The following is a 13,001-nucleotide window of genomic DNA, read 5'->3' on the forward strand; positions in this document are numbered from 1 at the left end:
AAATAGTACTTAAATAATGGTAGAGTATGTACACATTCATAGGCTTGTCCTGGAAACAAGTGGGTTTCATATACCAATTTGGTGTTTTTCTTGGCTGTGACCTCAAAATACGATTATTAATATTATTATTTATTAACAATGACTTTGGGATCCCAACCATCTAACCTTAAAAAGCAAATAAAAAATACTACAAATCTATAAAATGCATACCTATCATTATATGGGTACCAACATTTATACACACACTTTATATCATTTTAATGTCGTATATACCTACTAACATTTATACACACTTTATTTCCTGTTTTCTTTTTTTTTATAACATTGACGACATAATTTATTTTATTTTATTTTATCATAGTGAGTTGTAGTAATTTGACATGACATAAAATTACCAACTATGAAGAGGGGTTTAGGGAAGAAGTCACTTGTGGGGATATAAACTATCACAAAGCATGTCCAAGCTTATCACAAACTTGATAGCATCCTACTAATGAGCAAATTCGTTTTATATTCAAACAAAATTAAAATATGTACCAGTGAAAAACAAATCTCCTTATACCACAAACAAAAAAATTTCCTACTCCAATTTAATTTCTACCATGACAATAACCTTAAAATTAAATAATAATAATAATAAATTATTTATTAACACTATCCTTAAATCCAAAACATCTAATCTTGAAAAATAAATAAAATAATAACACAATTTAAAAAACTATATACCTATCATTTATTCTTATAAAAATATTAAATATACATACGACCTATATAAATAAAATAATAACACAATTTAAAAAACCATATACCTATCATTTATTCTTATAAAAATATAAAATATACATACAACCTATCATTTTATTCTTATAAAAATATAGCTATATACATACCCACATTTATACACACTTTTGAACTTTATTCATGCTTTCTTGTGTTTGTTTTCTCACTTTTGAGCTTTTGAAATTGTGGAAAAGCTCAATGGAAACGCAATACAATTGAAATTCCTTCTATAGGAGGATGATTTGCGAACCCCATTTATATTCTTAATTCTACAGCCGGGAAGTTTGTGATTTCGTGTCTCTCTGCCCTCCATATCAATCAGGTGTGCAATTGCGATCCTTATTCCATAATGTTATATATGTAATTTCTCAATTATCCTATCCTGTGGGCTCCCAAAACTGCTCCCCTCACGCACGGGAAACATATTTCAGACTTGGGGAGCAGATATCAGCTGTGTAAGAAATTCTAATAATAGTAATAGGCCAATGTTGGCACCTAAGGGCTCCAGATTATCACTATTCCCGTCCTCTTATCCATTATTATGCTCGCCTCTGGCGGTGTCGTCCACTGGGTCTGCCATTTTTCAACGCCAGACCTTGCATTTTGCCAGATTTAGAAGAAGGGTTTCGCCCTTGAATTTGAGTAAGTGTGTATATTCATTTGGGTATTTGGGCGTTTCAGGCAGGCGAAGCGGGGATTCAATGGATTCTTTTAGAGGGCATTCCACAAACAAGCTTGTTCCTGTTTCAAGCATGGAAGATACACAGGACTCTGATAAGTCAGCAGCCCCTCCTTTGGAAGATGATGGTACATTTATCTTACTTCTTGGCGCCCTTTTGTTTGACTGTTAAATTTTCAATTAAGGTCATTGGCGTAATGAAATTTACGATCATATTATTGGGCGCTTTTCCATCATGTGAGTAGCCTTTAGTCTGCAACGAGCTCTCTGCCGTCGCTTATGCCAATCTTGTGACGACAATGAGTTTTCCTCAACACGTTTAGTTTATGCTTTTTCACTTTTGTCTTTCTGAAAGAAAAAAGTTTATTGACCACTTAAAGGACTAGTGACCTGATGGCTTCCCTGAAAGTCTATTGACAACTAAAAAGGATTAATTCTCTTGCAGCTTCATTGATGTCTCATAATTAGATTGTTAGATAAATAGTAAAATTTTCGTGGAATGAAATCTTTGACGAGGGATATGCTGCTTTGTTTTAAGTGATATTGCAATTTATAAACTATCATAATGACATGGAGGTTGGTTAACAAGGGATACGCTATTTTGATTTCTAACAAACGTGTAACTTAAGATATATCAGCATACTGACATGGAGGGTGGTTAACAAGGGATACGCTATTTTGATTTCTAATAAACTTGTAATTTAAGACATATCAGACACCGGTCACAAGGCAGGAAGACCTACAAGGCATAAAGGCATCTTTAAACAATGTTAGTAACAGAGTAAAAGACGATCGACATCTCATTACATGAAGACTCATTGGCAAAGCTTACGATATATGCAATACTTACATAAACCACTCACTTTTAGAAGCTTTGGAAGAACATGGCACAAATTAGGGTACCTGATACATACATCCCTCCCCTTTTGTGTCACAAATTCGATGAATTCAACTGGCCGACATGATAATTCATCATTCCCTCAAGTTGAACTTGCCTGGGACACTTGTTCTTTGCCCTTGCGAAGGACAAGTTCCAATGCATTAGTCTTGCAAGCGGAAAAAATCACTCAATATAGAAATAAAGGTGCGTTTCTGCCCCCATTTAACACAAATTTTCACATAAACCTTAGTAGAAAAGTAAAATGAGAATATATGTTTTTGGTGTATCCATAAGTTGTGATTAATTTGTCATGTTTATAATTTAATGAACAGCAATATTTTTCAATGATTTGATCAATATTATGGCTTAATTGCTTATGGTGTATTATTGACGCTTTTGTGTTTGGTCATTGATGAATGTCTGTTTGAAAATTTTGTTACTTTTTAATTATTTCTCTCTACACACATATCGTCCTATGTCTTATTTAAAGTGTCTACATGCCCCATGTACAATACATTTTGTTACTTTTTAATTATTTCTCTCTATAGTGTCTACATGCCCCATGTACAATACATTTTGGTACTTTTTAATTATTTCTCTCTATAGTGTCGACATGCCCCATGTACAATACATTTTGTTACTTTTTAATTATTTCTCTCTACACACATATCGTCAGTGTCTACATGCCCCATGTACAATACTCAAATTGTCCTATTGCTGTGTCAGGGGATTAGTCAACAAAGATTTAGAAGTGACCATTATGTCAACAAGAATAATTAAATTTTAACAATGCACAAAGAATTTAGCTTTAACATAGTTACTCAAAGACTTGATTGAAGAAGGAAGAGGGCTTTGTTAGGGTTTGACTAGGCTTTGAGGCTTAGAGGGTTTATTAGGTTTGAAATTGAACCCCCTTTTCTCGATGGGCTTCTTTGCTTGACTATTATGTCTTTGATTGCACTTGATTTTCTCATTGGTAGGATTTTCAGTTTTGGACAACCTTGAGTATCCCTGGTTTCAGAGAGACATATAAGCTCCCCCTAGTCAGAAGGGTGTGTTTTGGTGGAAGAGCTTCGGTTTGTGAGACCCTAGCACATCATCTTTTCCGGGCTGCAATCATTCATCAAGGTTGGAGGTTGGAGGTTGGAGGTTGGTTTGGAGAGAAAATTCAGGGGACAATTTTAGATTTGTGTTTATTTTTGCAAGTAATCTTCATATTTCTAATTTATGATTTTTATATGCAAATAAGATTTCAAATTCTACTGGGCCCTCATTTTGGAAATATTGTCATTTTTTTAGTCTCTCTATTTGGGGATATTATAGTGGTATCAGAGTTGCAAGACTTGGCAACTTGTTTGGATTAACTCCAAAGCATGGTCATAACCTAGAAAAATGGGAAGAAATAATAGCGGTAAATGATCAACCATCACCATCAAGTGGGGAAGAAGAAAAACAAATGTTTGCATAAATGTTAAAATATCTACAAATGAAAAATCGTTATTTGATTCAGATGGCTCAAATCACAACAAATGGAAGAGATCTGGTGCATACAGAGGTAGTGGAAAGCAGCAAGGTGGAAGAAAACATTGACCATTCTTCCAACAAACCTTCAAGTTCAACACAATATAGACCTTTCATGTCTACTTTTATACAAGAGGATAAGCCTACATAAGAGGAACCTATGGAGAACAATGAGGACGCTGAAATATTAGCTAAGTATCAAGCTTATGGGGCAGATTTTCAATCATCCAACTCTTTGAAGGACTATTGGGAGGTCACAAAGCGCACAAAGCCAAATCAAAAGCAAAAGCAAAAGCAATGGAACCAAGGGAAGCAAAATTATGGGTTGTAGAAGAGGTTGGGATGTATATCCTTACCAAGTTTTGATGGATCATCCAAGTGTACAACTAGAACTTGGATTTATAAATTGGTTACTTATCTTGCCATAAATCAGATGACGAAAATTGAGGCCATCAAGTTTGCTACCCCTTTCACCTTGAAGGGGTTGCACATGAATGGCGGTATCACAGTTTAGTGACACAAGGACATGGTGCAGTGATTTCTTATGATCAATTTTGCACTGCATTAATAGAGTGGTTTGACCGCAAGGATTTTGAGGCACACTACAAAGAGTTGGCTCATTTGAGATAGGTTGGGACACTTGATGCATATATTTCAGAGTTTTAGCTGTTGTCAATCATGGTTACTAATGTGATTAAGAAGAGATTGATTTCTTGGTTCATAGACGGCTTGTCAGAACCACTAAGAGGTTGGGTCAAAGTTTTTGATTTGCCAACCTTGCAGGATGCTATTAAGCATGCAAGGAATATGGAGTTATCCACACCACAGGCTAGGTTTCTTAGCAAGTTTCCACATAGACCCTTGTCGCAAAGTTGGTTGTAAAGGAAGGATAAGCTGCAGGAGTATAATAGACCTACGGGTGAGATGTTTGGCCAATTGGTGGTGCGCCTCATGATTTGAGGGATGAGTTGAGACGAAAAAGGCTTTGCTTTGATTGTCATGAGCCTTGGAACCTGGGCATAAATGTAGAAGCGGGGGCAAGGCCCACTGGATTGAGGTCTTTGAAGAGCCTAGTGATGATGAGTTAGAAGAGACATAGGTTCTTGATGTGTAGCATGAGCAGATGGATGGAGAGACAGGTACATATGAGCACTTGAATGATTTGGAATAGATAGATGGTGCATTTGCAACCCTCACTTACCATTTTATATTATGATGCTTTAGAGTAAAGGTTGTTATATAGGGGCAACAAGTTGTTGTGCCAATTGATAATAGGCCACCCATAATTTGATTGACTCGTCCTATGTGAAGAAGCGGGGTTTGCAAGTTAAGGAGCATGATGGTTTTTGGGTGTGTTGCTACACAAACTAGCATGCCTAGTTAATAGGCTAAAGCTAGAGGGCACAACAACAATTTGGGACAAAGGCCCACTGTCACCACAACCTATGTCCCTTTCTCTTCTCAGATTTGTTGAGAAATCAATGCTAGTAGGATTAGGGTTAGATTTCTCTTTCTTGATAATTACTTGTGAATCATGTTGGCTTATTTTTACTTATTTGTTATATTATCTTTCATCGAGCAATTACCAAATTATGTTTGCATGAAGATCACAAAAACACAAGACACAAGATGTAGGCACTATTCGAGGGCAAAACCCCTATCTAGGGGAAAACCTAGTCAAAATCTCTTCCTTCAATAATTTTCCTTGAGACTCTTCAACGTAGACAAAGACCTCCTCCACACCAAGCCAACCTCTCCTTCTTCGATCCAACCTTCGACCTAGTAGCAACAACACTTCGACCCTAGCAACTTCGACTTGGCAGCTTCCGACATCAACAACAATAGCTTCGACTTGGTAGCTTCTGGCAACAACAACTTTGACTTGGCAGCTTCCGACATCAACAACAACTTTGACTTGGCAGCTTCCGACATCAACAACAACTTCAACTTTGACAAGGAGACTTTAATCTCCTAAACTAGCCCACACGAGAGAGAGAGAGAGAGAGAGAGAGAGAGAGAGAGAGAGAGAACAACTTTGACTTGGCAGCTTCCGACATCAACAACAACTTCGACTTTGACAAGGAGACTTTGATCTCCTAAACTAGCCCACACGAGAGAGAGAGAGAGAGAGAGAGAGAGAGAGAGAGAGAGATACCAAAACTTCGATTTTGTCCTTCCTTTCCTTCTTGACCAAACTCACACTCCTTTTAGCCTTCTTCTTCATCTTCACACTTTCCCAACTTCCAGCTTCCAGCTTCCCTCTTCAGATATTGAACTATGTGAGAGAGAGTGAGATGCTCCAAATGAAGTCAAACTGCCTTGTATATATAGCTTTCCAATAAGGTCAAATTGCCTTCCTTGAGGCCGACTTGGTGTGGAGGTTACATAATTCTTTTTCGACTCAAAAATAATTCTTTTTACATCGTTCGAAAGCCCAAGAAGGGTCTCATAATATATACAATGACTCTAATGACTCTTTATTAATCCTAGGAGTCCACAATGGGGACTTTGACTAATAAAATGATGATCCAAGTATGAAACCCATTCTTTAATAAGTCATTGTAACAATAATAAAAATTCTTTTGACAAATACATTTTATGAAGACTGAACCTAGTTACATTTTTCAACAGGATTTTCACCGATGGGAGGAGTCCCGGTATGGAGGAAATCACTTCGGATGATAGGATCAAAGATAAGATGCAAAATGATTTCCAAGGCCCATTCAAGGAGAGGCTCCATTAATGGTTCAAATGCTTCACAAGAAGCTGAAAGGCTCTCCAAGAAAGACCTATGAAGGATGACTAGAGCTTGGGATCATGAATGTTCGATAATGATGATGATGAACCACATGAGTTGGTTCGAAATGCGTCGGCAAATAATACTCTCATGTGATGGATTGTGAAGACATTTCTCAAAATAATGAGTGCCTAAGATCAAGACTTCCAATATTCCTCACTTGTGATTAATATGTCTATACTAGGGTTCAAAATGAGGCAAGGATGGCTCATTCAATGGAAAGATTCAATCAAAGAATGAGCTTTGGGAGAAGCTAGGATAACTTTCCATGAGAATCCCCTTGAGAGAAATACTATAAGAGACCTATGGTTGAGAGATACATCGAGGTAAAGGCTCATCCAATGGTCAACTATAGTTAAGAGAAAGGGTTTTGAATGATGAACTACAAAGTGCAAACCTTCAAGAAATCTCCAAGTCAAACGTAACTTCAAGGGTTACCACTTGGTGTGATAGCTAGGGCATCAATTTATTGGAAATTCCAGCATTGGAATTCATTCAAAACTAGAGGATGCTTAGAGAAGACACAAATGAAGAAATTTGTTCAGATGAAATTCCAAAATTCCTCCTCAAAATTTCGCACCAAGCCCCATAAAATCTCCTTCTCCTTAGAGGGACGAAGAAAAGAGGAAGCAAAGAGGTGAAAGAATGATATTTTGTTGAGTTAATGTGATCACCAAGGATCTAGGCTATTGGGAAGATTAGAGTCAAAATGATCTTGATTTAGGAAACTTCGATCTCCTAGGAGGCCTAAAGAAGCAACTTCACTAACTATGGATGCAACTACACAACAACTTTAGACTTTTATACTTCGATGACAAAGGTTATGGAGTTTCAAGGATGAAAATGCACATTATCCTCTAGGAACATTCATTCATTCTTTGTCCAATGAGTAACACATGCAAAAATTTCCAATAGTTTCAATCATTCTACTAATTCTCACTAATTAGGGCATATTATTTCACCATAAGAAAATAATTCCATGCATTAGACACTTATTAAAATAAAAATATAGCATTATATTGCACTTACAAGACAAAGAAGAGTATATCCATCCACAATCTTGCCAAAGAGAAGCTCCAAGAGAGACAGTGAAAACTTTCCACACATCAAAATGCATTTAATCATCCAAATCATTCCACAAATTGCAGGTCCGAATTCTTTAGAGAGAGATATCCCAAATCCAAGTGATGATGAGGAATATAAATGGGGTGTGATCAATTTATATGAGCCTCTTACAAATTCAAATGGTCTAATTTGCCTAACAAACCCCTAAAAATGACTCTAATGTGCAAAATAACAATAAAATTGGTGACAAGCTCACCAAATAACTCCAAAGTACAAAACAAGCTTTCATAATGAGGTCGAAATGATATAATCATGGTGCAAAGGGCCGTTGGAAGGCCAATATATGTCCCTCATGTGCCAAAATGAAGAAGACGGATATCAAAATCATGGTCAATGGATTGGCCCCTTGGTTTCCAAGCAAAACATCTGTGGTGCTCCCAAGTGGCTGTGGGGGCATAGTGAATGGTCTCATGGGTCTCCAATTGGATCAACATGTCGATACTCCATCCATAAGAGCTATAATGATGATATAAGCCCTTCCATATCTCCCTAGGTGAGACAAAACCCTATCTGGGCCTTGGATCATATGCTGGGTGTTAGGTGCAAGTATGTAGCTGACTAGGCAATGTGGTCCAAGTGCATCATCATCTCTGCATGAGTGGGGCACGAGCAAGCCAAAAATGTGGTGCTAAAGGATCCCATGGTATGGCAATCAATGCTCTGCTGTGGAGGAGGCCCATGGCTCTCAATGCTCACCCTACAAGTGCCATCATGATACCCGGGAGGGTTTGGATCCCGTATAGGGAGGCCAAATCCAAGGCGAAGATCCACATGCAATCCTGTATAAGATCCAATGTGTCTCCTCACCTTCCAGTACAACAATTCATTAGTGCAATTGAGTAAATGAGCTTACAAATCAGGGGCACAAGTGGGCACTTTGAAGTGGCATGCCCTTCCATAATGGGCTTTAAAATGTATAGGTGTCCCCAGGATCAAGAGGGAAGTTAATAAAGGACCCTATTATGTGGTTTCTAAGTGAGTGACAGGTCCATAGTACATTTGTCAAATGGCAGGTGTCATGTGAAATAATGGTGGAACGGAGTGGGGTAGTAGGGAAGGCTTCAAGCCACATGCCATGGTACAAGGGTAGCCATAATGGGGAAGCCCACACATGGTTGTATAGATGTATGAGGGAGCAATCGTGGTACATGAGTTACCTCGACCTTTGTTTTTCCACCCTTCTTCATATGCCTTTTATTGTTTTTTCTTTCTGATAACTGCTCGGGGCTGTAGGGAACGTGTATGATTTAGTAGTAAATACCGGCTTAAGGTTGGGCAGTTCATCGCCCACCAGGGGTTGAGACAATCATGGGTTCCTTAATGATGCAGGGGGCTCATATAGGGGCCCTAGGAACCAGGGTGATGGCCATAATGATAGGGGGTAGAGGTCATGTTTGGCTTTTGCCCACGCACTAAATTTTTATGTCCCAACCATCTTTTGCATTTTATGGTACATTTCCTATCGTAAGTGGCCAAATTATGTTGTTAACTTTCTTTAAGCTGCATCAACCACTGGGGCATTGTTCCAGCCCCGACCCAAAGTGTGGACAAGGGGAGGGGGAGGCTAACTCCTTGTGGACCCAATGGACAAAAGTGGACTCGGATGGGAAATACGTGGAAAGGGCTTATAATGAGCAGAGGGGAGTGATATATGTGGTGTTTAGAAGCGGGACCACGCAGCCAAAATCAAGGTTTCCCATGTAGTACCATTTTTGAAGCTAGTAGCCAATAGAGGAGATCCCACGGGACTAGGATACAAGAATAACCACCAAGTTGGGACTAGGAAACAAGAGTACAGACCAAGCACATTCTTTCTGTCGAATCCCCCCACGAATCTATGTCCAAAAGTGTCCATGATAAGCAAGCAAAAATACCTAATTACAAAATGAAAAGCCATACCTTCGGGGTTGGAAGGCCCACCTTCAAACATACGATCATAACAGATGGGTGAGGGCACATAATAGTTGGCTCAGGGGGCGGAGAATGGTGCCACATGGAGCTATTTGGTCGCTGTTGGTTTTCGGTTGAAGACAAATTTAGGAGAAAAAATTCTCCTATGGGTGTCACCCATTGGTGATGGGTAACAGGGTGCAGACAACAAGTGGCCCGATGTTGCGTTGCGTTCATCATGTTTCACAGTTGGGTATAACTTTGGGTAATTACACGCTTACTGATGACTTTTATGTGGTTGACATTGAAGATACCAATGTTGTGTTGGGTGTTTAGTGTTTACACTCTATAAGTTCATATGTTATGAACTTTAAGACTGTGTAATTGAGTTCTACAACAACTGGTAGGAGGGTGGTATTACAGGGCTTAACTCCAAATGCTCCTAGAGTCATTTCAGCTAAGAGGATGGAGAGAGGTTTTTGACATTCAGAGGCCGAGTGGGCAGTGCAATGTTTCATTTCAGAAAGGTCTATCGATATAGGACATTATGGATATCATGTGGACATACAAGGCTTGTTGGACAAGCATAGTGTGGTGTTTTCAAATCTACCACATGGCCTACCTCTAGATCGTGGTTTTGAGCATGTTATTAAGCTTGTGAATAGCAGGCCAGTTGTTATGGATCCTTACTGTCATCCTAAATGATTCAAAGATGAGATCGAGAAGACTATCCAGGAGTTTTTGGATGCAAGACATATACAACCTAACTCTAGTCCTTTCGCTTCCTCTGTTGTCTTGGTGAAGAAGAAGGATGGCACTATGAGGACATGGTGCAATAGTCCCTTATGATCAGTTATGCACTACATTGATAGAGTGGTTTGACCACAAGGATTTTGCGTCACACTGCAGAGAGTTGGTTCATTTGAGATAGGTTGGGACACTTGATGCATATATTTCAGAGTTTTAGCGATTGTCAATGATGGTTACTGATGTGATTGAGAAGAGACTGATTTCTTGGTTCATAGAGGGCTTGTCAAAACCACTCAGAGGTTGGGTCAAAGATTTTGATTCACCAACCTTGCAGGATGCTATTAAGTGTGCAAGAAATATGGAGTTATCCACACCACAGGCTATGTTTCTTAGCAAGTTTCCACATAGACCCTTGTCGCAAAGTTGGCCGTAGAGGAAGGACAAGAATCCAAAGTATAATAGACCTACGGGTGAGATGTATGGCTAGTTGGTGGTGCACCTCGTGATTCGAGTGATGAGTTGAGATGAAAAAGGCTTTACTTTGATTGTCATGAGCCTTCGTGTTGATTTGGGGTAGCATCGGATGTGCTCTAGCCTTGAAAATTGGTGGAGAGGTTAAAGCACATGAGATCTCCAAGACCTAGAAATGGTTTGGGAAGAATCTAACTAGTTTGGTAGATATTAGAATAATTAATATTTTTAATGGAGTCCCTAAGTCTAAACTTAGGCAAAATAAAATATTAATGTGAATTAATATAAAACTGAGTTAGAATGGTCCAAAAGTCATGGATCAAGCCAGATCTAATCTTAGTCGTTGATTAGCGACTTAATCTCGGCCGTTGAATTGTCAACGAGAAAAGTATAAGAAGAGGCTTGAGGGTTAGTTGGAGAACACACTAAGTTGATCAAGATTTCGATTTTCTAGGGCAGGTTTTACTGAGGAAGTTGAAAGAGTGATTAGAGTTGCAACTGAGGGCCAGTGAATACAAAAGCAGAGAGGTAGAGATAGTACTAGGAGGATCAACGCAGAAGCTGGGAGAGAGGGACATAGAGCCAGCCAGTAGCTGCGCAGTGCCTCAGAGAGCCAGCGTGGGTGACATAGAGGCTCTAAGGGCTGATGTAGTGCCTCCAGAGACTGACGCAGGGTGAGCTAGGGTGACACTGGGCAGACGCTCGACCAGAAAGGGCTGACGCAGTCCCTAGAGGCTGACGCCGGGGTTTTCGTGGGGCAGATTAGAGTTGGGAGCTGTCGGAGTGTTGATCCGGGTTTCAACCGGAACATTTGTCTTCGACTGAGAGGTACTACTGCCAAGATTATTTTCTGTTGGGTGAGCCGGTTTTGGCACCCAGATTGTATTATGAAATTGCTTAATAATTAAAACCCTCAGATCGCTGCAATGGTTTTCCCGAATTGGGTTTTCCTTGGGACATTGGTCCAAAAACAACGGTGTCACTTGTGTGCTTGTTTTGTTTCCTTCAGTTGATGATCTATAAGGTGTTGAGCATGTACTTGTATTTATTTTCAGTATTTACATGGTAAATAACTTGTTAATTAATTAGAACAAGTAGGCATAAATAAATAAGAAAAGTAGATGAAGGGTTTCTAACGGGTTAGACTTAGAAATTCCAACATGGTATCAGAGCGTGGTTGCAGATCACAAGAGAACTGAGGACATCAGCCGAGTAGAGCAACAACAATAGAAAACAACTGTCCCGAGTGACGGAAGTTGTTCCTAGCAGAGAAGCAACAAGGAAGGGGTGACACAGTGCCTGCGTCATCAAGTTTGAGTCGGGAAGAGGATCAGTGCAGTGGCAGAGGGGAGCAGACTCGACCTACGTAGTGCCTGGTCATCTTTCTCAGTCAGGAAGGATTGATGCCCATGGCCAGGAGGTGCGGATTTTGCTGGTGCCGGGATTGCGCAGAGCCTAGAAGCTCTAACCTTCAGTTTGCTGGGGCTTAGGAGGTTGTGGGTAAGTTGCAGAGTGAAGCTAGTGGGGTATTGTAGTCAGAACAGTACCTAACAGGGCAAGACCAAGGAGGAGGGAGTTGCTACCGAGGATTTCTAGCCAAGAAATCTGGATCAGTGGTGCAGCTGCACTAACGATTGGAGTGGGGGCATCTCGACATTGGCAGAAGGGTTTCCAGGAGGGAAATCAAGGCTCAGAGGGAGTCACACAAAGAACTTCCAAGAGGGAAGTAGAGGAGTAGCGAGATGGTAGTGAACGGGGTAAGAGACCAGGACAGATTGGACGGAACCTCAGACTTCGTAATCTGGAAGGCCAGAATCTTATCCGTTCTAGACAAGAACCATCTCAAGCAATTCACCTTAAGGACAATAGCGGTCTCAGTTGACCTGGCTGATAACGACAGGTACGAGGATGCAATGGCGAGGGCCAAGAGCATCATCCTTGACGGGGTCAAGGATCATGTAGTACCACATATTGCCGAGGAGAATATGGCAAATGAGATGTGGGAGGCCCTAACAAAGTTGTATCAGCATACTTCAGTGCAGAGGAAGATGCTACTAGAAAATCAGCTGTGGTCATACCAGATGCAAAAGGGAGAATAGATCGACACC

General features: G+C 39.9%; 1 protein-coding gene across 3 annotated transcripts in view; it reads left to right on the forward strand.

The window, feature by feature from the left end:
• Positions 1–942: 942 nt before the first annotated feature.
• LOC149247338 (Prolyl oligopeptidase family protein) overlaps positions 943–13,001 on the forward strand; it is a 245,457-nt gene continuing 233,398 nt past the window's right edge. The window contains exons 1-2 of one of the 3 annotated variants that reach the window (XM_089458178.1): positions 943–1,102; positions 1,462–1,587. In XM_089458178.1, the coding sequence (XP_089314304.1) occupies positions 1,482–1,587 (106 nt within the window). In that variant the 5' untranslated portion in view covers positions 943–1,102; positions 1,462–1,481. Of the gene's footprint in view, positions 1,103–1,150; positions 1,588–13,001 lie in introns of those variants that run through there. The other 2 variants (XM_089458177.1, XM_089458176.1) reach the window with 2 other exon arrangements.

This window comes from Pinus tabuliformis, chromosome 7 (genome assembly GCF_031772625.1).
Source record: "Pinus tabuliformis cultivar Carrire ecotype Pingquan chromosome 7, CPIR1, whole genome shotgun sequence".
Taxonomy (NCBI): domain Eukaryota; kingdom Viridiplantae; phylum Streptophyta; class Pinopsida; order Pinales; family Pinaceae; genus Pinus; species Pinus tabuliformis.